At 45.6% G+C, this 27,740-nt stretch overlaps 2 protein-coding genes across 5 annotated transcripts; both read left to right on the top strand.

Moving 5' to 3' along the window:
• LOC119453289 (chitobiosyldiphosphodolichol beta-mannosyltransferase) lies at positions 1 to 26,283 on the top strand. 4 transcript variants are annotated; one of them, XM_037715319.2, is made up of 13 exons: positions 1 to 104; positions 1,357 to 1,505; positions 7,310 to 7,390; positions 8,875 to 8,978; positions 10,910 to 11,058; positions 12,379 to 12,468; positions 14,149 to 14,381; positions 17,810 to 17,848; positions 18,918 to 18,980; positions 19,544 to 19,654; positions 22,577 to 22,691; positions 22,904 to 22,979; positions 25,776 to 26,283. In XM_037715319.2, the coding sequence occupies exons 2-13, from the start codon at positions 1,370 to 1,372 to the stop codon at positions 25,905 to 25,907; spliced, it is 1,329 nt and encodes a 442-aa protein (XP_037571247.1). In that variant the 5' UTR covers positions 1 to 104; positions 1,357 to 1,369; the 3' UTR covers positions 25,908 to 26,283. The 4 variants fall into 4 exon arrangements, with proteins under 4 accessions (XP_037571247.1, XP_037571246.1, XP_037571249.1 ...); XM_037715318.2 differs by having other exon boundaries at positions 2 to 104; positions 1,341 to 1,505; XM_037715321.2 differs by lacking the exon at positions 1 to 104 and adding an exon at positions 500 to 638.
• Positions 261 to 581, top strand: LOC119454077 (cysteine-rich DPF motif domain-containing protein 1). The gene has a single exon (XM_037716086.1). The coding sequence runs from the start codon at positions 261 to 263 to the stop codon at positions 579 to 581; it is 321 nt and encodes a 106-aa protein (XP_037572014.1).
• Positions 26,284 to 27,740: the final 1,457 nt, after the last annotated feature.

A 27,740-nucleotide genomic window follows, 5' to 3' on the forward strand; every position in this document is an offset into this window, starting at 1 on the left:
AGAAGTCGTCGGCGTAGCCAACTGCGTAGCGTTCGCCGGTTTCGTCTGCCGTGTAGAAAAAGCTGACCGTGGCATGTTTTGAAAAGCGTGACTGGTGCTCTCAGGTTAAGTGCAGATTTCCATGCAAATTTCCTTGATAAGATTTCTTTAGCCAAGCGTGCCTCGGTCACTGTAGTGCAGCGATTCTAGCCAATCAAAACTGCAAGTGAAGTTTGAATCTTCCGCAACCCAGGCAGCTCCTGTCAGTGTATACTTGTGTAATGCAGAGTGAAGCACGACCTATTGAAGAAGACAACTATTTCGTGTGCAGCGTGTGCGGAATGCGAGAGAAGTACCACGTCGAGTGCGACGCCATCAAGCGTTTCGGTCTCAGGTTCCTCGAGAAAGTGTTCTTCGTCAAAGACGGCGCGGGCGAAGATCTGGGAGGCTTTGCCGTCGGTTCGCACTGCTCCGTGTGTCGGCGCGCCGTATGCCACGCGAGCGATTGCAGCGTCTTCTACGCTAAGCGGTTTTGCAAGGCCTGCTTCCTTCAGCACAGCCTGCAGTTCCCGCCGCAGATGAGACAGGCCTTCGGCAAATAGGCGTCTTCGGCAGGCGAAGAAAAACTTGGGCCGTCAGCGCGTGTTTGTGTGTTCGCAGTACGTGTCACGCACGATTTCGATATCTGGGTGTTGTGGCTTTTTCTAGCGTGTTCTACAGCCGCTTTGCTATTCGTTGCGTAGTGAAAGGGCGTAGTGACTGCTTTGCGTCACTACCCAGATTTTTAGGTTATATCACTTGCGGTTTACAGCTGCTTGGCTTCTTAATTAGTATAGGACTTCAACAAATGATTTGCGTCAAATATAGCTTCTAATTTGGCTACTTGACACGTCAGTGAACATGTTCAACGCCCCCCCCTCCCCCCCCCCCCCCCCATCCCGCGCCTCATTCAACTGCCTTGGGTAAACATTTAGGACAGGAAGAGAGTTATTTTAAGCTTAACACATCAAAAGACATTTATAGTAAACACATTAAAAATGATGCGAGAAACAATACAGTGGCTTGCCTCAAGCTGTATGTGAAAGCGAAATGTGCAAGTTTTGTAGTTTACATTATGCGCTGTAACATATATGTGCATGCTTGGGTGTGTATATTCACGAGGTCTGTATTACGTGTGTGGTACAGTTAGTATAGGAAACCTAGACTTGGTATTGGAATGAAATGCTGCTAAAAAAATGAAAAACTTTGTGTGATAAGTGAGGTACATCTTAAAGCTTGCTCTCCGTAAGCTGGCTCTCCGTAAGCTGGCTCTCCGTAAGCTGGCTTTGGGAACATTATTGAGAAGTTCTTTTGTAATGCAGGCATATCTGTATGCAGTTCATGACCAGCCATGACTGAAGAAGCGCCGAGACACCGCCGGGTGGCCGTGGTAGTCCTCGGCGACTTTGGACACAGCCCGCGCATGAACTACCATGCCTTGTCTCTCGCCAAAGAACGGATCGAGGTCGACGTGGTGGCCTACAGTGGTAAGCATTGTCGATGTTGTGCCACTGGTGGGGCAATTTATAGGCATCATAAAAGTGTGACTAATACCCCTGTCACACGGCATATGTAATGTCATTTGCAGTTAATGACATTCATACCGAATGTCATTGCCGTCTTGGGTTCCTAGTCTGCATGGGTAAACAAAATGGCATTCGCAATTGATGGCAATGTTTATCGGCAGGCTGCTATGATAACGAAACCCTACAAATCGAGCTTCTTGTTTACATCTTTTCGCTATATTGTTAACAATACAATGGTAAACATTGGATCGTTATTTGAAAATATATTACATTTCGTTTTAACTTGTCTATTTTGTAATTTTTTGCCAAGCCCCTGTCGTCGAGAGTACACAAGTCACGCGTGAATGAGTTCGGGAAACTCATTCAATGGGCGAATGCCATTAGCAGTGAATGTCATTCACCATGCCCATGTAGGAGCAACAAAAATGGCATTAACACGTAATCTCATTCGCTGCGAATGCCATTAGACGTACCATGCGACAGGGGTATAAGCCTACGTGCTTGTTGAGCATTTCATTATGTGTTAGTGAATAGCCTATATGTATAGATGCTTTTAATAAAGTGAAGCTTTTTTTTTGCCCCTTTCCCCCCATTTTACGGGTGCTGTCTTGCTGAGCAGACAACTTGACCCACTGGTTATGGACAACTGAGTGTGTGCCCAATATTGGCCAATCCCCCAGAATGAGTGTACGTTCTGCTGTGACATAAGGAGTATGGAAGCCTTAAATGTATTTAGAGTTGTACTTCTCTGTGCACACACCTCTCATCAGCATTCTTCCCTAGCCAAGCATCATACATTACCTTCGTCTTTGTGACACAGACAGCTAACAGCTACGGACGATGAAGCTGTGCTCGTGTCATCACCTACTGCTGTTACCTCACAAACTCAAACAAGCTTCGTGTCATTTAGACTACAGCAATGCGTTGGAGCTGCATTCTTATCTGTGCCTCTCACGTTTATTGCGATGGCAGTTAAATTTCTAAAACTGCATTTGCTGGGTTCATTTGATGTCTGTTCATTATTTCTGTGGTGCCTTTGTCAGGCACAAGTCTTCCCTTGGAGGCGGTCCACCGCCCCCCCCCCCCCCCCACACACACACAAGAAAGGTCGGAGGGGGCTCTGGCACCGTTGCACCCACGTGGTCGATGCCTGTGGGGGGGTTAATGTTATTGATAGATTATTTGTACATATTGTGAGGGCGAGGCTGGGGCGAGATGCTTGAGGCTGGGCATGAGGCAGTAACGTCGACGCAGGTCGACGTCTTTATTAATGTTGGCAAGGCATACATAACAATACAAGGGCTAACGCGCGCTAGCGCGACTCAACACGACAGTCCTCCATGGCAGCGGGGCAGACACTCACTCAGCTCTCCAAGCTAAAGGCGGGAAAGCAGGGGAGAATGATAGACAGGTGTTGCCATCTGTCGGGCGACTGGCGAAGTGAACGTGGGAGTCTCGGAGGCACCTCACATCCGGCCCCACTTTTATGATCAAAGTCCTCTTTGATTACAAGTGTCAACTAAGGCTAGGCAAAAGGGAGAAAACATTAGACATGGACAAAAGGCAATGTATAGCAATACTAGGCATGAATGGCGAGGCAGGAAAACAGAGGCATATGACAGGCAAATAGTAACAGACGAGGCAAGGCAATAAATGTTTTACATGGATTGAAGTCAAAATTGCGATGACAAACTCTAAAGGCAAAGACAAACTCTAAAGAAATTGCAACAGGCACAAGCACAGCACTTTCAAAAGTCCACTTCATAGTCCTGAAGATGGGTGGGCGGTCTGCGCTGTCTGACTGGGTGCTGAGCGTTCAGCGGCAAAGCAGCTGCAGTTTCTGAGCTACGTGACACACTGCTGGTTGATTGCTGTAGGCTGGGTGGTTCGCACTGCTGAGGGCACGAAGGCGAATCTTGTTCAGAGGACGAAGACAAAGTTGACGCTGTGTCTTCCAGGCACTTCACAGGCAGTGGCGGCACATAACGTTTCAGTTGTGAAACGTGCACTGTTCTTGGCTGAGCAGAGTGCCTGGTGGACGGACTTGAAACCTGGATGGCCCTAAATGTGGCAGGCGTAAGACGTTCTGCTAGGCGGTAGATGCCTCTGAAGCGAGGGGACAGTTTCTCAAGCCCTTGAAGCACACGTTGTTGGCGGCGGACCCACACAAAATCACCAACACTGAATGTATGCGGACGATGCATTCTGTCATAGATGAGCTTCCTGCGATCTTGAGCGTCTTCGCAGTTAGCCATGGCCTCAGTACGATGTGCTTGTACATCCAGAAGACGCTCTGTGAGCGAGGAGTTGCTCACTGGCCGGTAGCGTTCCGCTGGTAGCCTTGGGATGCACCCGTAGAGTAGCTCAAATGGACTGAAGCCATTGCTTGTATTGAGTGTAGTGTTTACAGCGAATGCTGCTTCCTCTAACTTAGTTACCCATGATGGCCGATTTTCTGGGGAGGCCTTGCGGAGGACAGATAATAATGAGCCGTTGCTGCTCACACAACTAGAGAAGAAAAAGAAAAAGTACAGCACTAGCAATGCAAAAAGACAGGCAAGTCGACACGGACTTCGGCTGTACGGCACGGTATCGGGCACTAAGTCTACGCAATGTTCCACACCTTGGAAATGGCTGATGTCATCCTCATCACGAGCAAATGTGAGATGATCTGAAAGGGTCGTAGATAGAGCTACTTGCTGCATCTCTGATAAGTCCTTTGCCACAAAAGCGGGAGGACGATCAGGATGAATTGTTATGGCTACTGTACCTTCTGGTGCAACAGTGGCTTGTTTTGGCTGGCTTTTGCACAAAGGCTTCCAAAGGGTCTCCATTCCTGGGAGAGGTGCTTCCTGGAGACTGTCTGAACATGGCACTTCAGTACATTGAGCTAGGAAAGACTGCCGAGGAATTACTGCGCATGAGGCACGTGGATACAGCTTCTGGTGCGCCTGTATGACTGTGCCCGAGGCCAGATGGTGGATTTCGGCTGGATTTGGAGGCTCGAACACAAGTCTTGTATTGCTGGCACGAAACCAATCTTCACCCAGTATAACTGGCAAGACATTATTGCTGATCACAGCGGCTTCCACTAGAGCTGTTATGGGGCCCACTGTAATTTTCAGGCAGACCGTGCCTTCGGGATGCACACTTGATCCACCAACAACGGCTAGGGGCTCGCGTGTCCAGGGCATCAGTGGAAGATTCTTGATTGCAGATTTGGTCACTATAGTTATCTTGGACCCTGTGTCTGGGAAGGCGTCGCAGGGGCCCAAGAGTGCAATGTCAGCTGTAAAGAAGGAACACTCCAGATGGGAGCCATGGACGTCTTCCAAAGGGCTTGTGTGCAATGCAGGGGCTGCTGCATGAAGTGATGTTAAAGCTGTGGCTGGCTGCTGTGTGACAGTCTCTTGCTTTGTTGGGCACTTTGATGCTAGCTGGCCCTTTTCGTGACACTTGAAGCAAACAGCTTCACTCAATGACTGTCCTGGGCGAAACGCAGGGACACCATAACGCTGTGACAGAGCCGAGTACTGAGCTTCCTGTTCAGCAGGCGGTAGATCTGCTATGCGACGGCTATGCGGAGGACTGGCAGGGCGGGACGGGGGCACATGGCTTTTCTTGAAACTGCTGACTGTTGGAGGTGCCGTTGAAGGCATTAACGACGCAGAAGAGACTTGTCTGGATGGCGTAGTCCCGTTATTTTGACTGCGAAGAGTCTGCTCAGGACAATCAGCCAGGTTGCTTGCGATCTGCATATGTTGCATAGCCCTGTCAAGTTGGGTGCATATATCAATGAAGCTGGTTACTGACGATGGGCATTGCGCTGCTATGCTTGTTGCGGTTCCCGCGCACTGAATGCCGTGCAAGAGATATTCCACCTTCTGAGGCTCCGTCAGTGGCGCTGGACATTTCTCGATTACTCGAAGCTTTGCATAGGCATAGTCGCGAAGTGACTGAGAGCTGGACTGTACATGGGACATAATTTGCTGCTGCCATTGCAGTAGAGTCAGCTCGTCGGCGAATGCGTCCAGGAAAGCTTTACGCCACGTATCCCAAGTCGGGAACTGCGCGCCAAGAGTCAGGTGCCAGTTTATCGCAGTGCCTCTCAACTTGCTTGCGGCGATGAGGCGGGTTGTTTCTGGCGACCACGAAGTGAGTTGCTGTGTTCGTTCAATCTCCTGAATCCACAAACGCGCACTTTGCTTGTGGCAGTTCTCGAACAATGGCAGTGTAGACGATACGTCGGGCATGGTTGTCACTTGCAGCTGTGGCAAGGAAGGGGCCTGGTACTGCGGTGACATTGGCGAAAATGGCACTCCAAATGGTGGCTGGGGGTACCGCGGAGCCGTTACAAAGCCGGGTGTTGTTACAAAAGGCTGCGGTTCCTGTGGCGGCGAAAAAACTTGATGCGCTGGCATGGCTGTGGCGTCGCAAACGAGCGGCGGCGTGGGGTAGGACCACGGTGGCGGTGGGACGTACGAGGCGGGCGCATACACTTGCGACGTTGCACCTGGTATTGCTTGACAAACCGTCGGAGTCAGGGGCGAGGCATGGAACTGCACTCTGGTCGAGGAAACTGGCGCTGAGGCCGGTCTCGGTGGTTTCGGAATCGCTGCACGAACTTCCTCCAGGCACGCTGTCAAACGTTGAATCAGGTCGTCTCTTGACCCGGTAGCGTCGATTCCGCGGCGAATGAGCTCGGATTGCAGAAACTCGGTGCTGAAGCATGCGACGGTGGCAGCGTCGACTTCGGCCCAATTCAATCCCGGCATGGCGCTTACTTGGCGTGAGCAGGGAGGTAGACAATGGCGGCTACTAAGCGGGCTTGGCGGGAGCGGCGGCACGGCATGAGCGAACGGCGAGGCAAGATTCTTTGTCGACTGCGCCAAATGTGAGGGCGAGGCTGGGGCGAGATGCTTGAGGCTGGGCATGAGGCAGTAACGTCGACGCAGGTCGACGTCTTTATTAATGTTGGCAAGGCATACATAACAATACAAGGGCTAACGCGCGCTAGCGCGACTCAACACGACAGTCCTCCATGGCAGCGGGGCAGACACTCACTCAGCTCTCCAAGCTAAAGGCGGGAAAGCAGGGGAGAATGATAGACAGGTGTTGCCATTTGTCGGGCGACTGGCGAAGTGAACGTGGGAGTCTCGGAGGCACCTCACAATATGTCTTAGCATTTTCCAGCCTCATTTTGCATGTAATAGAAAGCGATACGATTGCTGCATGACATTTAAGCGGCCTGCCCAGCCCCATGTTCAGGCTGCAGCCACTTGACATTAAATTCTTACTTGAACCCACTATTCAATGAGCCACTGGAAATTCAATTACTAGTGCATTATAGTTAATCGTGATTGGTTAAAAAGAGCACAACTCGCAGAACACTTGACAACTGTATTCCTAGAGCTGGAAAATCGAGCAGCGAGCAACTGCACTAGAACAGAGACGTCTCGTGTACCATCAAGGTGCGATGCCTGCAACACCAGTGATGACATTCCTCATAACGCCAGTATTGACACTCTGTAGCAGCCAGGACATTGTTCCTTTTTTCTAGCAGTGTCATGCCGACATCTTGCACCTGCATGTAGTTGAACTCGGTCCTTAAGAGTTCGAGAGCGATTTTAATTGCTAGCGGTGTTAGTGCTTCGCTCTTCGCTTGAAATTGCCAAATTTATATTGTTTTTGTTGTCTAGAATTGTTTGGCCAAAGTTCTGGCTGCTCTGATATGATTTATTGTAACTCTTTGTTTGTATCTGCAGGTTCCAAGCCAGGCCCCGATGTCCTGTCCAACCCACACATCCACCTTCATCTTATGAGGGAGCCACCTAGTTTTCAGAAATGCAAGCATGATGTGCTCATTGCGTTTTGGCATAGTCTGAGGATTCGACATTTCACATTCCTTGCACGTGAGAAAAGTGTTAAAGAAGGCAGACCGACATTCGCCTGTAGCTTTATCATCATCAAGTTTATGTTCGTCGAGAAGTTAATGAAGTATGCAAGGGGTTCTATTGGTGAATAATGTGTATGGAGCACCATGATATGTCTGCGTACCCTCAGTTTGTCCGTCAAGAAAGGACCTACTGTTAATTTTTTTTTTGTTTTACATTGCATGTTGAAGCTTATCAGTTAGCAGTGTCTTGTTTTGTTCGATTGCTTGCAACCAGGTTTCTCTTTGCATAATGTCGTTTTTCTCTCACAATTCTTGTTGCTGTATATGACGATGATCTGAAGCAAACAGTGTAATTTACAGTCAACAATTGTGTAGTCTGCTGTGTCCTCATTTTTAATTCGCACGCTAAAAGAAAATGTAGGGATTGAACGTCGCGAGACTTCATAAGGAGCTGTGAAGGATGTCGTAGTGGAGTGCTTCGTATTAATTATAGCCACCTGAGGTCCTTTAACATGCAACCAAAGCTTGGTATCACGTAACATTTAGAGTGCAGCTCTTAGGCACCCACTCCTGCAGCGAGCGTTGGTGGCGGCGGCGTAGCTGAACGAACGAGCACAGCAAAAGACGAAAGGCGAACACTGAGCGCTGCGGCGGATGAAAGACACGAGGAAGGTGCAGCAGAACGATGGGGTGGAAAGCGGAGGAAGGTACGGTGAAAGCGTGAGAAGAAAAGTGTAGTGCAGCGACGATGGCTACGAGATGGCGCCAGAGCAGCGCGCGTCGTCTGGTAGGTCTGTTGGCGGCGGCTGCTGTGAATCACGCCCACGCGTCACCCACGCACCGGCTCTCGCGATCTCCAGATTAGCGAGGCAGTCACACTACATTTGCTTTGTCTGCAACGTGCTGCATGAGACAGATTGTCCGCGCCAGCCAATATATCACGAAATGAAAACGTGTATACAGCTGCACTCAAATTTCGCATTAGGGAGTGTCGTAATCATTGTTTAATTTTTTGCGACCCACCACAGTAGCTCAGTTGCTATGGCGTTGCGCTGCTGAGCTCAAGGTCATTGGTTCGATCGCGGCTGCCGTTGCTGCATTCCTGTAGGTGCGGAATGCAAAACCGCTCGTGCAGCGTGCATTGGGTGCACGGTGCACAAAGCCCAAGAAACCTCAGGCGGTCAGAATTAATCAAGGGACCTTGCACTATGGCATGCCTCATAATGAAACCTTGGTTTTGGAACACACGCCCCCCGAATTTAATTAATTGAATTAATAGCTTCTTCGCGTACACCTCCGTCAGAATGCAATAGCCGCGGTCGGGAATCGGACCCGCAACCCCTTGCTGGACGCAACTACACCATGGCATCTGAGCCACTGTCAGCATGTTTCACGCTATTAACTTGTTGTTCTGTTGGTTCCTTTGGCTTGCAGATGTTCCAAGGCTGCTAGCATACGTTCTAAAGGTGCTATGGCAATCCTTAGCCTTGTTCTTCAGCCTGATGTTCCTGCACAAGCCGGGCCATGTTCTTGTTCAGGTGAGCTTGAGCTCCACTCGAAACTGGGCACAGCACAACCATTTACAGTGTCCAGTTTCATATTGAGCATATATATACTCGCTTCTAATTAATCAATCTGTCAGTGTTTATTGTGGTCACAACGACAGTAACATAGGTTTTGCTTTATGGCAACACAGTTTGACTCCAATTTAATTGTAGTGTTCTTTCAACGCTAGAATAAGCTGTGTTTTGCTTTCTGTTAGCGGCATTTGAAGAAATAAATTTTCAAGTATAAGCCAACATGAGTGCATATTCAAAGAGAACTGGCTTGAAATATTTCGAATACTGAATATTATTGCAACAGCATTAAGGGCCCCGTGTCGCACAAGATCCTGTGTCGTCGTCGGCGTTGTCCGTTAGAGAAAATTTCCGTATATATTTAGGTTATATGTCATGCAGTATATGCGGGTTATATTGCCACACCATTCTATCACTAAAGTTGCTCATACCTTGTCTTGCATTCTTGACGAAGTTATTCCTCAGAATTTTGAGAATGACAGCCCAAAAACAAATGTAATGAAACAAAACACCGACAGCGCATGCCTTTTATGTTCAATCTTCGCACACTGAAATATTAAGTGCGAAACAATAACAAAAGATCGGCCCACGCAAGAGGCCGTATTTCTACCGGAAAGCTTGCCTTCGTGCATAGCGTTTTCCACCAGCGTTTCCCAGTAAAGATTATGGTTACGTAAGCTGCAGTTGCCAGGAAGCATGAGAAGCAGTCAGGGATCTTTGAATGCTATTTCGTTCCACACTTAAAGGCAAAGCTTAAGCGTCCTCCAATTTTTTTTTTCTTTCCCTAATGGGATCAAATAGACTGAAACAGGAAAAGAGAACAAAATGAGAAAGAATAGGCAAAGAAATATTTATAAGAACATGTAACATAGTTTTTAAATTGAATTAAATTACTGAGTTTAGTTTTCCTAAGCAGCACAGAAGCCATGAAAGATGCCTTAGTGGGGACCTCTGTATAAATTACAACCACCTGGAGTTTTAATGTGCATTGATAGCATGGTACAGGAATGTTTTTTTTTTCATTCCACCCCAATCAGAATACAAAGCTGCTGTAGCCGAGGCTTCGAACCCATGACTTTGTGCACTTGCCAGACCATTAATAGCCGTTAGAGTGGTGTGTCGTAGTGGTGCACTGTTGCTTTCAATTTCTTAGGCCTACTCGTGTGCTAACTTGTTTTGTATTTGACCATGAACTGGCCAACTAAGCGAGTTCCAAGATGCTGGCCCTAGGTAGCTAGGCCCAGTTTCCTGTGTAACTTGGCGTCTCAGGCCATCGTGAATTTTGAATCAAATGTGAATCAAAATCTAAAGTATTTGCGTAATGCTACTTTTTAAGAAATTTACAGAAGAATTAAATAGTTTGGAGCACATACAATAGGCATTACCAAGTCATGACCGACAGCTTACCACTATCGTTGAAAAGAAAAGTGTACAACCATTGCATTCTTCCGGTACTAGCATATGGGGCATAAACTTGGAGGTTAACAACAAAGTGCGAGAAGTTAAGAACCTCACTATGAACGATGTAACGAAAAACAGTATCCGTAAAGTTAGAGACAATAAAACTACCGTGTGGATTACAGAACAAACGGCGTATCCAATATTATAGTTGACAGTAAGAGAAAAATACTGAGTTAGGCAGGACACGTAACGCATCGGTTAGATAACCAGTATTCTATTAAGAGCTACAAAATGAACATTAAGACAAAGAAAGTGCAGTCGGGGATGACAGAGAAATAGGTGGTATGATGAGATTAGGAAATTTGTAAGCATAACTTGGAATTAGTTAGCGCAAGACAGGGGCGATTGGAAATAGCTGGGAGAGGCCTTCATCCTGGAATGCACATAAATAGGCCGATGATGATGATGGTGAACTTTTTCTCCTTTGACAGAATCCCCCGTCGATACCAACTCTACCGGTGTTGTGGTTCTGCTGCCTGCTACGAGGCTCGGTGCTCGTAGTTGACTGGCACAACTACGGCTACTCCATACTGGCACTGGCGTTGGGGCCTGGACACCTGCTGGTTCGCATCTGCCACTGGTGAGCTGGTGGAACACAGTCATCGAACTATAACTCGGACTTGACGGGAACTGCAGAAAAGTTGGAATGCAGTAGAACCTCATTTATACAATCCCATTTCGTACGATGTCCCGCCGCCAGCGTTCACGATCATGAACATAAAGAATGACCCACTGCAGTTATCTTCTTTTTTACCGGTTAATATGTTCCCAGAAAACACGGTCTTTCGGCACCAATGTTCAGTACATCGCCAAACTGCGATTGCCTGATACATTTTACAGCTACTAGATCCTATGTGAACAGACAAAGACGCAAGGCATGCGCGATCGAGAGTAGTAGGCGCCTGCCACAGCAGCTTCCCTACAGTATTCACCCACCCTGGTCACTTGGAATTCAGTTTTTTCTTCCAGTACCAGCAAGTTTTACGGTTTGTCACACGTCGCATTCACAGCTATTGCTGCTAACCCTATCGCAATAAGCATCTTCACCTATCTGTTTCCCAGTGCGTATGGCATAGCGTCGCTGGAAACCTGCACGCTTTTAATAGGTGATAACCCAAAAGCACCACTGTCTCATGCTGCAGGCAGCACGAAATGAGTTTCGTGTGTCGCTCTGACACCGTTGTATTCCTGCGCCACCCACCAGCTGACATTCATTTCGGTTTCCTATCGCCGTCTTAAAACGCTACGCAATAGGAAATCAAAAAAGCACGTGTCGAGTCACTCGGGCATCACCAGCAGCTCGACATGTGACATCTCATGCCACAACGATTCTCGCCCGGTGGGCACGTCAAAACTTCCTGTCAAAATGCCCCTCCTGAAGGAGCCACTGACCCAGGGCTCCTTCGCACGCCAAACTGTTGGGGCTCAAGCGACTCTCTGGGGCTCAAGCGAGTCTCGGGTCGCTTGAGCCCCAACAGTTTGGCGTGCGTTCGTGCCTCATGGTAAGAACAATTTGCGTAACGTTCGCATTACGTCGATGTCAACTATAGCTGAGTTTGCCAAATTTTTTAATGACTTCGGAACGTACGTTTTCCCAGTTAGTGCATTTTTTCCCACATTTTCTTCCCCGAGACATATGAACGAGGTTCTACTCGAATTGGAAGTCTGAAATATCAGATTTGGAAGAAAATAAGCTAATTTATTTCACAAGTGGCCAATACAGGCTGTCAACGCGACCATTGTCATGCTCTCGCTACATCTAGACAAAAGTAGAGTGAATGCATAAACCAAATCTCCATCCCTGGCTTGAAGGCCCCGGTCTATGCGGCTGGTACAGTGCTTCAATTTCCAGTACACCTCTTCGTTATTTCACAGATCTGTGGTTGGCTTCTATTTGCAGGTGCGAGAAAACGTTTGGCAAGAAGGCGAAGAGCGCGTTCTGTGTGTCTCAAGCGATGCAGCAGGACCTGGAATCCAACTGGGGAGTGCAGTGAGTCTACCCAGGCTTCTTTTTTTTTTTGGAGGGGGGGGGGGGGAGGGGCGTCATTCAACAAGCTTAATCTTTTTAGTACCTGAGGAATTGAAACTTCTGTAATAGTGACAGATCTAAAGCTAAGCTACTAATTTTGTTGTTTTTTCTTGCTTCTGTCATGCAATTAGCAAGATTTTGAGTGAGCCAGAGCACGCTCTCTACCATTTTCAGTCAGTTGTGTCACTGATACGGAGAGTTTACTGTCTGTCCAGATTATTAAAGCTTTATTTGCGGTAGTCACCATTGAGCTAACCGCAGCAACATTGCTGGCCAACTCAAGCAGCTAGTATTTAGGTGGGTGAAAATGGTAAAAGTTGGGACTAGTCGTATTGCCAGTGGCAACATTGTCTCCTGTGGTTGGAACTCTGCCTTTATGCCATCTTCAACCCATGGATATGCGTGCGCTACAAGTCACTACGGTTGTTTGTGTCTTTGTGTCACATTCTACTCTTGTTCCTGTGTCGGTAGCTGTCGGTAAATGTGTCAGTTTTCACTTTCGTTCCACTGTCTGTTAACATGACAGTGCTCATAAACGACTTTGCTGACCTAGGCCTGCTACTGCATGTTAACTCACATAATTGTTAAAGGTAATGTCTGTTCTAATGCAACAATGTTTGCCTGCTCATGTAATAAGTGGTGATTTGATTTGGGTCACGTTTCATTAAACTTCTGTAAATTCAACCTTCTGATTGTTTATACAAAAAATTAATTTGTGGTCACCGAGGCGCTTGAATTAATAAGGAACCACAGCTCGAATTGTTATTGCGAGTTTATTCTACCAGTAAGCAGTGGTAGAACAACAGAAGCCTTTGTCCGGCGCAACTGTTTTGATGAGAGAGAGAGGAAAGGTTAACGACATTTGAAGAGATTAGTCTTATACCGATAGGGGGTCTGGCATGGTACTCCATGTGAGATTGTGAGGAATAAAAGAAAGTGAGCGAGATACAAATGAAAACAAAGCACACACACACGCACACAATAACACAAGTAGACTTGCACAAAAGTAATTTACAGAATCTTATTGAAGCCAGTATACCGCAGGAATACTATAAGCGTTTTAGTGGGGCGCAGTAGATATCTAGGACATTGCCACAGTACAAGAACGTCTTGTAGCTGAAGTAGCGTGTCGTGTCAGATGTTTAAAGCCTTCTTCAAAACAGCCCTTGAGGTTGTTAAGTGACTGCAAATACAGATTCAGTGATCTAAATCCTAGTCAACAATGCAGCTGGAACAGAATGGAGTGCTGGATAATATAAATGATGTCTTGTGAAAGTGACATTCAAGTAAATGCAATGAAGGTGCATATAATCACGCCTGTGAAGACCACATGGCATGTGAAAGTTACACTTGGGGTCGAAATGATTCGGCCACTCTGCGTCATACCACAAGCTATGCCGAGACGACCACGCAACGACTGACACAAGCACTGCTGCGACCACTGACCAAGATCAAATCGTCTTGTCGAAGCATTTGCTCCGGCCCGGGGCTTCCCATGTTTGACCACAGTTGACTATTTCAAGTCTCCACATTCATGTGGGGCCACATTGTCTTGTTTGGAAGCCGACTACATTTGTTCAGAGTCCTTGACACCATATGCTTTTGTGTATCTGTATTTGTTCTTCGTTTTTTCTTTCTCAGAGCCGATGTCCTCTACGACAAGCCCTCGTCCACATTCCAACCGACAGGCATAGAGGAACGGCACGCCCTGTTCCAGCGTCTGGCCACCGAGTATCCGGAGCTGGCTCGTACCAGCGATGCACCAGACGAGGCTGATGGAGGAAACATCTTCACCCAAGCCACGCCTGACTCCAGTACAGCAACCCTGAGGCCCGATCGACCAGCTCTCATCGTCAGCAGTACCAGCTGGACAGGTCACTAAATTTTTCTTTAAGGCATACGGGTCGCTAACTTTTCATTACTTAATGAGATTTTCAATTGTCCACTTTTTTTTATTTTGTTAAATGAAGTTCCGAGCCTTCTAAACATTAGAGGGCAAATGCTGGCAACAGTCAGAACACTCTAAATAGTGTGCTATAACAGTAAGTAAAACCTCGTTCGTTCGACCTCGTTCATTTTGGAAAATCGGATAATCTGAACTCGTCCTCTGGTCCCAGCAGGCGTATGCCTTATTTAATTTAATCAAACTCTCGTTAATTTGGACGTATTTGGCTCTACACCAGTTAATTTGAACAACTCTCGAAGCTTGGTGAGTGCGGAGCGTCGCAACTGTGTGACGTGATGCAAAAGAGCTAAAGTGGTGATAGCGTCCAGATGACATGAAGCGGCAGGATCCGCATCTCCATAATGATCACCGAATATTGTACATTAATGACAGGAGCGCTGAAACGCTTTGCGCCTATTTGTGCCTTTATAGCCTTTATTATTACGTTTACCGCTGCACACAACACCTCGTTGGCGCATGCCATCATAACTGCATACTGACCACCCAAGATCGTTCCGATAGCAGCCACGATTTTGTCCGTAGCAGTTGCAGCATTGCAGCAAACAATAATTTTTTTTACTCGGTGCACGCGTCAGCCGCATGCTATAGAACAGTGTAGTTGCCATCCATGACCGCGTCGATAGTGACCGCGGCTTCGTCCACAGTAGTTGCGGCAAACAGTAGTTTCGTTTTGAATCAGTACAGTGGCTGCGTGCACAATGTCGCAAATATGGTGGAAGCTATCTAGGACGAAGAGCACCCGCTACATCGCAATGGACAGACAATCTGTTGGCTCAGTAACGCGCATTTCGGGACTGACTTTAGTATACCAAGTTAAAATATCTTGTATGTGTTTCCCAACATGTGCTAGCGTTTCTGCCACTTAAAAATAAGTTTCAGTGCTCCTTTCATGTAAATATTCCTCCAGATAAACTGGAGGCTTCCTCGTGCTCAGGAATTTTCATGATGGGCTGATGCTTAGGAGACATTTGTTTGTCTAACAGATCGACTTGTCAATTCACTAACAAACTACACTCTGCAATGTCTCATAATTGCTAGAACTTGTCGTAAACTCGCACGCGCAATGCTTTCCTCGCAACTTGCGCCAAAGGTGCTCAGTGACTGTTCTGTGACGGTTCCTCTTACTTCAGTTTGCAGAGTGCATGAACTCACTAAAGGGGCACTAAAAAGAAAGTTCAAGTAGAGCTTAATTAGTAAAGACGACTCCCATTAATTAAACCCTTGCAGGACATCAAAATTTGGTCAAATTATCCAAACAGTCAAACTAATAAACTGCTGTGAAATAAACGAATCGAAACCTTTTTTTATTGCTTGACGTCTTCTATAATGTATTTTTGCCTGTTGCTCTTAAAGCACAATTCAATGGTTGTATTGATTTTGACAACGCACTGACTTGAAAGTACAAGATGAATAACAGACGGACAGATACACAGGTTTTTACAATACAAAAAACGACTAGCAACTATTGACTTTTTCATACGTTCTCATATTTATAGCGGTAAAAGGAAGGATATAATGAAAGCGATAATATATGCTGCCCTTCCTTACACCACATCATTCTTTTGAACACCAACGATCTAATCGATTTGCGGAGATGACAAACAGATGGATGGCGCTCGCGCACTCTTCTGCACCCAGTGACACAATGACGGGCAATTCATAAATTGCGTTTTCCTTGTCGTCGTTTATTCGCTCTGTGATTTTGGTTTTGGAAATAGTGATTTAAGAATTGGTTGTCATTGCATCACCGAGTCCAGAGAAGGCGATCGCACCATCTGTTATATATAGCAACATGTGGCTTGTCACCAGGACTTCCCAGCGAGTCCGAATAATGCTGAATAACGAAAAGTCGAATAATGGGAGTTTATTTATTTATTTATTTATTTATTTATTTATTTATTTAAAATACTCTCCGTGGCCTGATGGCGTTACAGAGAGGAGTGGTGATCATTATACAATGTTAGATACAGCAGTCTGAAAGGATGAATGAACCGGATTGCTGGCGACCACCTCGGTCGCCAGCAATCCGGTTCGGTCGCCAGCAATCCGGTTCATTTGGATGCTGTCTTGGGCAGGAATGAATTGAAGAAAAGGTTTGTGCGGCAACTTGATACTTGTACCTTGACGTTGTGGTCGATTCGCAGTGAAATATAAGGGGGTGATATAAAAAGGTCATTTTTTAATTCTGGGTTAGTATAGAACATTTTATGAAAGAGTGATAACCGGGCGAGTTTCCTTCTTGACGATAGGTCTGGCAGATGAAGGCTAGTTTTGATGGCGGATACACTGGCACTGCGGGAGTAATTGCATGCAATGAAACGTGCAGAGCGGCTCTGGATGGCTTCAAGTAAGTATGTTAGCTGTGCTGTAGAGGGACCCCAAATTGATGAAGCATACTGTAGTTTAGACCTTACTAGTATTTCATATAATGGAAGCTTTAGGGAAGAGGGCGCGAGATATAAATTGCGACGTAAAAAGCCTAGTGTTCGATTGGCTGTAGTAAATTGCAGTTCTACAGTACTGCCCAGAAAAAGCCACTCTTATTGTAGAGGAGGCTTGATAAGAAGAAAAGAATGCAAAAATGAAAAATGGAGCAACAGTGCCGCTTTGGAAGTTCCCCTGTGCCAGCTAGCCGTGAAATCATAGATTTTGACCGTGTCTGCTGCAGCCTAGTTAACTTTATATTGATAAAGATGGGTTATACGTTGTACAGTAAAGCCTCGGAATAATGAAGCTGAACCGAGAGCCAGAATTACTTCGTCATAGCCATTACTTCATTATATCCAATATTGCATGTACTGCAATATGAATCTCTATGGAGATTTCAAGGGGAGTTTCACTTACTTTTTATTTTTTTATTATATCCCATTTGGCTATAAAGAGGTCTGACTGTATTCTAAAGGAGCCAGAGACTGAAATTGAAAAATTTCAGGTAATTTTACAGTGCCACAAGAACTGAAATGCAATGAAATGATTTGAAACTTATGACATCACACCGACGCATCAGTGTGGAGTTGCAGCCAGGAGTGGTAACAAAAATGGGAGTGTGACCTTGTTTTATCTTTTTCTGATAAACCTATTACTGTAAAATTAACTAAAATAGTTTTGAAGGCATACTTTGTCAGGCTGAACTGATTGAGCGTTTCTCATTAGCATCGCCGCAAGACAAAATGAAGAACTCGTTATGATTCACTTCAGAGTTGGATTGGAATTCTGTAGAAAAAGGCAGCATCTCAATGCTACTTTCTATGCACTTAACATGTGTGATAAAAAACATACTCTGGTGTCCTTTTTATGTGTGTTGCATAACCATGGTACATTTCCTGCCTGTTGCAGAGGACGAAGATTTTTCGGTGCTCCTAGATGCCTTGAAAGGTCAGTCGAGTTCTGCTTCCGTTCTAACTTCTGCTTGTGAGAACAAGCGAGCATGTGTACTGGTGTGATGTCTTGTAGCTGACAGTGAAGGTTGATAAAGCATGGGGGATGTTGATTGTTATGTTCAGCTGAAACGTAGAAGTAACCAGGCAACAGGGAAATGAAAGTGGATGAAAAGATAACTTGCTGCTCCTGGGGACCAAACTGGTGCTTTTACCAATTAAGCTACTGCGCCGCCACATCTCTGTCCACATTTGTTTCTCTTTACCTTTTGATGCGATTAGCATTCTTTAGGAACTTCACCCAGTTTTTGGTATGTCCGTTTGTCCTCGGCTAACCTCTTTCACACCAACTTGGGTCACGGGTTGGGTCAACGGTCAGTTGGGTAGGACATTGGGCTGCTGTACCGAGGGAACCAGCTTCGAAACCAACCGCCCAACCAACTTCGGGTCGCTGGTTATGTGAAACTGTGTATGTGCCGCTCTTCACGCAACCTCTTTGACGCCAACCTGTGTCACAGCCGCTTGGGTGTGTAACGGCTGTGGGAACTCAAAGAGGAAGAAGATGATTGTGAACATTAATACAATTATCATGACACACCATCGCATTCATCTGCTGTTCCCCAGAAGTAGTCCATGAGATTCTGCTCTTGTAGATCTCGTAGATTAAGTGTACTATCGGCGTAAAATAAAACGCAAACTGCAGAGGGCGTGGTCGAAGCACGACTGAGGGTATAGTGTACCCTGTCCAGTCATCACCATTGACCAGCATGCACATCCGGTTTAACCGCACATCCTGCCATGCCATTACTGTCAGAAAAATGAGCTGCTTTGATGAATGTAGCATTGTGACTGAAGAGCGGGTGTTTTCTTCATAACCGTGCTGTCGCATTATAGTAGCTTGGTGATCAGACGTGCAAGCAGTTGCACACACAAGGCACTCTAGCAGTAACGAAATCTGCAGTTGTTGATTTTGATGAAGACACAGAAAAAAAAAACTATCATTAAGAGAAATTAGGCTCAACTATGCCTATGAAAATAATTGAAGTGCATATCTTGCATTGCTGCAGAGTACAGCACTCGCAAGGAGCAGGGTGACAGTGGCCTCCCAGACTTGTTCTGCGTCATCACCGGTAAGAAAAATCGCTTTCCACACCTTTAATCTTGCTCAATCTCATCTGCTGGTGGAGTTTGTTACGTAACGTCTCCCGAGAGCTAGTACTTTTAGTGCTTTTGTTATATTAGTTCAGTGTATCAGTTATTGTCTGATTCCTTTACCACTTGCAAGGTTAGCTTTATCGGTTTATTCTTGCTTAAAAATACAGTCGGCTCGCATTAGTCGAAACTCCCAAAAAAAGGAGATTCATTATTCAAAGTTCGATTGAACATAGACACAGAATGGTGTTTTATTGTGTGAGCAGCAACTGTAATAGAATACCTGACCGACAATATTGCACAACAGGGACCTCTGTCGGCCTGAGGCAGTGACGTCGTCTAAGGAATGGTGTCGGCCACGTGCTTGTGTTAGAGAGAGACACACTTAACCTCCTATAGAACTTCACCTTCCGTAGTGGCCCTATCCCCCTTCCTCTTACCCACTTCCCTTAGTAGGCCCTAAACCAATTAAGTGAAAAGTAAGCTTAGCTGTGTTACACCTTTGAGAGGCATTTGAAGATGGCAATGAGTGCTTGTGCAGGCAAGGGTCCGCAGAAGGAGCACTACCTGTCCCTGATTCGCACCAACCCACTGGCGCACGTGAAGTTCTTGGCGCCCTGGCTGTCGGCCCAGGACTATCCCAAGATGCTGGGTGAGTGCGGACATGCGCAGTAAGGTGTGGATTATGTGAACCTTACGACAGCCCTGAAAATGTGCTTGTATTGCGTTGGCAAGATTTGTCCGATGCAAAACAGCAGAACCCGAACATACGAGACCACTGTCTTTGTTGGTTTCTATTCGTTACTGTCAGTTGAAGAGAGCGGTTACTGTCATTTCAATTTTTCTTTTTCCTCAGTATCATTGAGCAGACCCTTTAGTACAGGAGAAGCATGCCTGTGTCATGACTCAGGTTTCTCGAGCTCACAGAATGTTAAAGTGCTCCTGGCCGGGCCTCATCAAACATTCTTTTTGTACACTGGATGATGCTGTAGAGTGCCACCTAGGCAGCATTTTACCTCAAGAAATTTTCGAATTGGTTCAGTATTAGTGAAGACAGGAGGAACTGAAATGCCACATCATCATGGTGCTAGGAGGCGAGCTTCACAGCCAACATAGTCTTTATTTCCCCCTTCCTTGACTAGCGCCCACAAGCAGCATTCCTTCCCCGTCTTCTCCCATACTGGAGCTGAGAGACCACATAACGCTTACGTTGCTAGCCCCGTCTTTATTATTATTATTTTTTTATCTCTTCTTGCTGCAAGGTGTACTTCCAGTGGTCGTTTCATGCATTCTGCATTGGCTGAATTACTGAAGTCAGGCGCCATGATCAGTGGCGTTGCAGTCAGTACGTCTGGCCCAAGTAGAGGCACTTATGCATGTGGCCTTAAAACTTCAGCAAGAAACGGGGCTCCCTCGATAGGAAAAGCACATGGGTTTTCATTTGAGATTACAGCTGTTTTTGCGTCGTGCAGCTTGATACTTTGCAGACAGGATCGTCAGTGCATGATCTACACACCATGTTTGTCTATATTTGCAATGGCCAAACTTGTTCAGGGGTCAAGGTGTGTCCCATGGGTCCATGCTTGTGTGCGTCTCTTCTTTTTCTGTCTTCCATCGTTCGGTGCACTGTTGCTTACTCTGGTTAGAGGCCCTGAAGAATGTGCATCATTGCTTGTTTGTTAGTGTATGCGTGCTATGGTCTTAGTTGAGCTGTTTGCAGGAGCGGTTGCATTGCACGTCACTTGCAGACAAACAGTCAGCCTGCGACAACACACGAACTTGACCGGTGGTGTCATTCTCGACGCCGTCTAATCGCACCACGTCAGCGAATTCCACCACATTGGTGTTTTGAGTCGGAAAGGATGCATGTAGCCTCACACTGCGAGCCATTTGAATTGAGAAGATGGCGTATTTCGCCATGTGGTGGAATCGGAGCCTATCCGGATTAGCATTCCAGGCAGAGCACTTGAACGTTCAGTTACTAGAAACCAATCAATAGGAGGTCCCAAATCTGAATGGCATTGTCCTTGGAAAGTTCACAGGTAAAACGCAGGGGGGTCAGTACAGAGTTTAAACGCAGATGAAATGTGAGCAACCGCTGTACAGAGACAGTCACGGGGTGTTGAGTTTAAAAGCACTAAAAAAAATCATGTAAATATCTAAAACTGGTAAAACCCTAGTACAGGCCAAATTTTCTTGGAGCAGTCTATCGAGTTGAGCTAAAAATTTTTGACACTCCACAGGTGCCACACAGATTTTACCGTGAACACCTGCATTTTGCTGCGGAAATTCCCTGAGACAATACCATTGGGTTTCTTTGCCTTTTAGTTAGTTTCTGTGCCGACAGTCTCATTTGTTAGATGCAATTACAGTCAAACCCTGTTACCGCCACGAAAATACCTTCATTAGGTATATATCTGGCATTCATTATAGCGTAATTCATTACATAGTAATATCAGCGAGAAACATTTTTGATTTACTGCATTTTATCCAATAATTTGTATATCCATGTTCATTATAGTTTGGGAGTCGGAAACTCAATTTGTGTAAAACACTCCAAGCTGACAATGTCGCTGAGTTAAGGTCAAATGCACATCTGCACTTAGCAGCAACGCACATCGGGATGCACAGTGGCAAACATGAAATGCACCCGCTGCTTTGACTGTGACAAAATTTCAAGTAAATATTTTAATGAAGCGCAACTTGAAGAAAAATTTTCTAAATGAATTTTACGCAGTGCTGCACTTGTAAAACAAAACAACCAAGTTGATTTTACCATCGAAATTAATTTTTTTCGTGCTCCTAAATTTTTCCGACATTTTTACGGCCCAATTCGTGTCCTTAAAATCAGTCTGCGCTGTAATCCGCAGCTCGTTACACGTGCGTTAACACATTGAAAACACACTGTGTCATGCGGCTCTGCACATAAGTCCCTCATTAAGCGAGATTTCCTTATTTCAAATATTGTTTTATTCTAACAAGTTTTCAGCCTCTTTCAAGTTCAATTTAATCGATATTCAACTGTAAACTCTTAATCTGGACACATATTCTCTAATCCTTTTGTACACAGAAAGGTTTGTAAGAACCTATGCCAACCAGTTGCGATGATATAAAAATAGTAGTGGTGATGCCCGCCAATAGCGAGTGAGTCCTGTGAGAGAAAAAACTTTGGGAATTGGGCCGTTCATTGCAGAATTTGGCGCATTCTTTCGGTAGAGGGCAGCACAAATTTTAGAATTCTTAGCTACAGTTTAGTGACTGGTATCATGCAGCCTCTGTAATGCTATTAGTAACGCTGTGTAGTAAAAACGTATGTTAACTGCTGTGTACTCTCGATTACCTTGCATAGTGTAATGTTTAACAATGACTGGTTAGTGAACGGAAAGCCTCACAGCGGCACGAGTGTTTGAAAGTTGGCCTCACTCAGGCACGCACAGTTAGCAAAAAGTTTGGTGTCTAGCTAATCCACTGGTCAGTTTTCTGACCACCTTGCTTACTGTCCTTATCATATCATTGAGTATTCTTGTGACAGACAAAAACCTGGCTTGTGCACTAACCAACTGGATTGTTCCAGGCTCTGCGGACCTTGGCGTCTGCCTTCACACCTCCTCGAGCAAGCTGGACCTGCCGATGAAAGTCGTTGACATGTTCGGTTGCGGTCTACCCGTCTGCGCTATCGACTACCCATGGTGAGACACTGCAAATGGGATAGTTGCCAGGCATGAGGTTTCGGAACTGCAGACTAAACGGCGGTCACTTGCAGCCGCAAAGTGGTTTTCGGTGGTCAACAGAGTCTTTCTCTTTGTCCTTTTATGCTGTTTAAACTTGCAATTTTATCAGATCTGTGGCATCTGTGTGGTGATGAAAGATTGAGTGCTGTGAATGTGCATTGTGGTTGCAGCCTGAGGGAGCTAGTCAAGCCGGGAGAGACGGGCCTGGTGTTTGAGACCAGCAGTGAGCTGTGTCAGCAGATATGTGTGAGTACTGCAAGTCTGCTTTTATCTGTTAACCAAAGCATAAAACATAGTGTAAAACATCATGCATTTGTCTCATTTGAATGCATCAAGATAACTAGTTCAAGCGATGTAAAATGCATAAAGCCTCGAGATGTGCTTGATACATGTACTCTATAAGAGCATAAATAAGTCGAACCTTGACATAACAAACTCAGGTATGTATAATGAATTGCCATGTGTAACATAGTAAATCTAAAAGGTATCTCGGCGATATCAGGACGTAACGAATGCATGCTTATAACAAATATCGAATATAATGAAAAGGTTGTCACGTCATATGCAACTTTTTTAAGAAGGTTTGATTGTATTGACTCAGTAAGCCCAAATTAGAAATTTTATAAACCTACATGCTTGTTGTCAATGTCTACCTCTTATGCATCCTTGTTGTCTCCGCCACCCTCACAATCAGTTCTTATGAAGAAAAAAAAAATTTGGGTAGCTTGCACTAGTGGTGCAAGGTTGGAGTAAACAGCGGAGCTGTTGATCGACCTAGCTTTTCTTACAGGTTTTACTAGGCTTGCTTAAGTTTTGCTAGGAAATGCCAAGTGCTGCTAGGCACGGTATTCCGAATCGGCTTGCCGCCGCCACGCAGATTCTCGTTTGCCCGCGCAACGCGCCTCAAGATGAGCGGCTTCTTCGGGTGTCCGGATCTTGTTTGGTTGTCCCATGTCAAGGATTCATGTACTCACCACAGAGTCAACGAGAGTTATGCTACCATCGTGATGGCTCAGAGCTTTATCTCCCCGGTGACATCAAGGCCAATCTGCGCCTCCACACTTGGCGGGGCGTGGCGGGTCGAAACCTGCCGAGCCGACACCAGAGGCACCTGCTGCAGTCACGGACGCTGCATGCGTTTGGCGCGAACGCAGGGAAACGGGGAAATGCGGATGGCTTACGCAGCAGCTCTGCACGTTGCCTCGTTGGTGCTGCCACAATTTCTTTCTCTCTCTCGCTCTCATTTTCTCTTTCCCTCTCCCGAGCATTGCGCGCGCCGCGTGCATGCTCTCCTTCCCTCTCCTTAACGTCCCATGTCAAGGCAACATGTGCAAGCACGGAGAGGAGGCGAAGCACACGCTGCTCTGCGAGGTAGTTGCTAGGAAACCCAGGTGACTTATCACTCAGTGATGTTTTGCGGCTCGTGGCACAACTTACGGCCGGCTTAAACAGCTCCTCTGTTAAAAAACAGAAACTGAACCTTAAGGGATCTGAACACACATGGTGAATGTACATTGCCTTTCGGTTCCCTTTCCCCATTTATTACATAGCAAGGGTCTTGACTCCGGTAGTGTTGATGCCTTCGAATAGCAACTGAGGGTTTATTGGCCAGATGCCTTCTCCCAAGCTCACATAGTATGCGACACCTGCGATGAAAAACGATGTTCTACATCCTCTGCCATTGCGACGAGTTGTGGCACTGGCTAACATTCCCAGGGCTAGATATTGTACACATATACAAATACCCGAGGAAGCGGACGGGAAAACGGCATCGCTGAGCTCACTTGGCAAGAGCATCGCATGCGTAATGCGAAAACATGAGTTTGGATCCCGCCTGCAGCAAGGTGTCTTTTTCGTCCACATTTATATTTGTTTACTTTATCATTTGTACATTTCAATAAAAAAACTGGTAATTTACCCTATGCTTTCCTTGGTTTCTGTGTGTGTTGGCTTCATATGAATACTATTATGTACTAATATTTTATTTACTCTAGCAGGTAGTACTTACGCTTGTGATTGACCAGCTTTATATAAGTTTTTCATTTACTGTGTGAGCTGAGAAAGATGAAGCCATGCCCCCCCCTCGCTTTCTGCTCAGCAATAGCGTTGGCTCGTGGTACTAATCATGCTTGCTGTGAAAGAGCAGCCTTTTTTATTTCTTTTTAGGATGTGCCATAATTCAGTACCTTTTTTAGCAAGCAGAAAGCTGTTGAAACATTAAAGAAAGAAGGCAGTCAGCACAGGCAACGACCACAGGTACTGGCTGATTCAATTGATGATGCGTCTTCGAAGCGTAGCTTAGGTTAGGTTATGGTCGGACATCCGGTCCTAAGTCTGATCCCAAATGATTCGCTATGCTTTGAACCATTGCTGAAACCTGCCCAGGCATGTGAACCCAAATTTACGAAGCTTCTCTTTCATAAGGGCTGATTGCCATTGGCCGGTCACCTTTGCTAATGATATGCTTGACATCACGATTGACATGCCCCTGCACTTGCGAAACATTTCTTGCATAGGAACTTTATTGTGAATACAGGCCCTGATCATTGCAAAGCTGTAGGAGTAACTGACCTAGACAGCACCGGTGACGGCCATCTCTGTCCCCGGCCTCCTATCATCTTTATTTCCAATTATGTATTGCTTCATTGCTATGTGTGGCGGATTTTTTATGCATGGAGGTAAAACAGTGCAACTTAACAAGAAAAAGAATAAACAAACACTGGTGCTAGACTCACACTTAAACATTTATTGCAGGCATAGCAATATATATATATATATATATATATATATCTCACACTCATCAAAAGCAACAAATTAAATGTTATCGCGCCCCCTACAATTGTAGTCTCACAACAATGCTTCCAAAGGTCACATGCATACAACACCAAAAGGATTGCCACTTGCCGAGGGGTGCTATTTCTTTCTCAGTTAAAGAGATTGGTGAATGACTCATTGCACGCATCTTTGGTCTTTTGAATATGATATGCTTCGATGATAAGGCGACATTTCTTAGCGGTGAACTTGGCTTCGTGTTTGCCGCAGGACCTGCTTCAAGGATTTCCGAAGCCAACAGAGCTTCTCGACTCCCTCAGGGCCAACGTCCACAAGTGGCAAGCAGTGCGCTGGGATGACAACTGGAGAGCGGTTGCACTGTCCAAGTTTCGCAGTTCCTAGCTCTTGCCAAATCTGTGCACTTTGTGTCTCGAGGCAGGTCTCGAGACCAATCAGCAGCTTGCCATCCAGCGGAGGCGTGGTGTGTGCTTAATTTGGCACCTCTGCTCAGTGTCGCTGTGGACCGGTGATCTTACTGTACAGGAAGCAGCAGGCCTGTATTCAATGCATTGAATCTTTCGTGGAGTCCTTCTATTTTCGAAATGTGGGCATTTCAGTTATGGAATTCGGGCTCGTTTGCTTCGCGCCGGGTGATCTTCTGATCTTCGGCTTCTTTTGTTTGAAACAGCATTTTTGTTGGGACCAAGAGTGCCTTTATTGTTAATCACAAAGGATTGTGACCAAACTGAATAAACCCTTCTTCATTTTATTACATGCACTTTTTCTTTTATGTTTTAACTGCATGTAGACACTACCGTGCACTGTTCCAGCTTATACAAGTACCTTGTAATACTTCTGTGAAACTCATGCAAGCATTGTAAGGTTGCATGTATGCGGTAGACTAGCATATCCTATTTGTCCGCCTTAGAGGATCTAATAGATGCAGTTTAAAGAATTGGAATACTATCTACTTCTTGTGTAAGATCGATTTCAGAAATATTGAAACATTTCATGCTTATTTTGTACCTATACATTTTTTGCACCATTTGTTAAGAAACATTGAAGCTCTTAACGAAAACCCTGCTTCTAACAGTAGGTGGCATTTAGTTTCTCTAAGTGCAACAAATGTAGGCCAAATCGGTCCTGGAGCTATCTATTCGTGCATTTTTGCATTTCACACATAGTAATATGAATAGGCAGGAAATCTGAGTCGATCCTGAAACACCATTTTTTGAAACATTGAGAGTAACACGGGACCTTTCAAGGTGCCTGTGACAAAATGTTCTCAACTGAAATGGTCTCAACTGTAGGACCAAGTAGGGAGCTTTGCGAAATGGGTCATGGGCATGTGCCATGTCTCTGATGCTGCTCCTGTGACACCAAGCCGTTTGATCTGCCAACTATCTAATATAAAGAGAGATATTATCAGTGTAAGGTTTATACGTTCCCCATTATCTCTCGGACAACCCAGTAGGTTCCCCAGCAGGAGGCAAAGGCACCAGTAATGTTCGAAACATGGTGACCATGACGTCACTTTCGGGGCAAGGAAACCCATCTGTTCGTCAGTCACGTAAGACGATCGCTTTCAAGATGGGGCCCGCAGCAGCGATCGAATCGACATTCGTGGTGTCTCTCGCTTCAACGCGAACTAAGCGGAGAGAGCACAGCGCACAGGAAGCTATCAGCACTATAAGGCGCCCAGTCAAAAAAAAATTGCTCAAACCAGTTGGAAATTTCCAGTTGGAACCAATTAGATATTTCCAATTGTGTTTTGGGACACCCATTGGAAATATCCAACATTTGGTCCAAATCGGTTTTTTGAACACAATTGGACCCAATTGGTCTCTGAATTAGACTCGTTGGGACCAACACGAAAAACAAAGGAACGAAAAAAAAAAAAGCCTACATGGGCCCTAACCTTGACATGACACACATACACTTGAAACTCCTTTTGAGAAGCATATATCATGCATGAATACACTACTGCAATTCTCTTAATTGACGTATCCTACACTCACCACTTCACTATGAGAGATGCATGTCAGGTGCTATATATGTGAGCAAAATTTGGGTGACCAAGTGGTGCCAGTGATTCATGAGAAAATGGTAAAATTTCAAGTTAGGTTTTTAACTTGACAGAAAGCTAAATGCTTCTCTCCATTGATCACACCAAAATACAAAGATCTTTTACTTTAAAACTAACATTATAATTGTGCTATTATTATAATCAACTGT

The sequence above is a fragment of the Dermacentor silvarum genome, chromosome 5 (assembly GCF_013339745.2).
Source record: "Dermacentor silvarum isolate Dsil-2018 chromosome 5, BIME_Dsil_1.4, whole genome shotgun sequence".
Lineage (NCBI taxonomy): Eukaryota > Metazoa > Arthropoda > Arachnida > Ixodida > Ixodidae > Dermacentor > Dermacentor silvarum.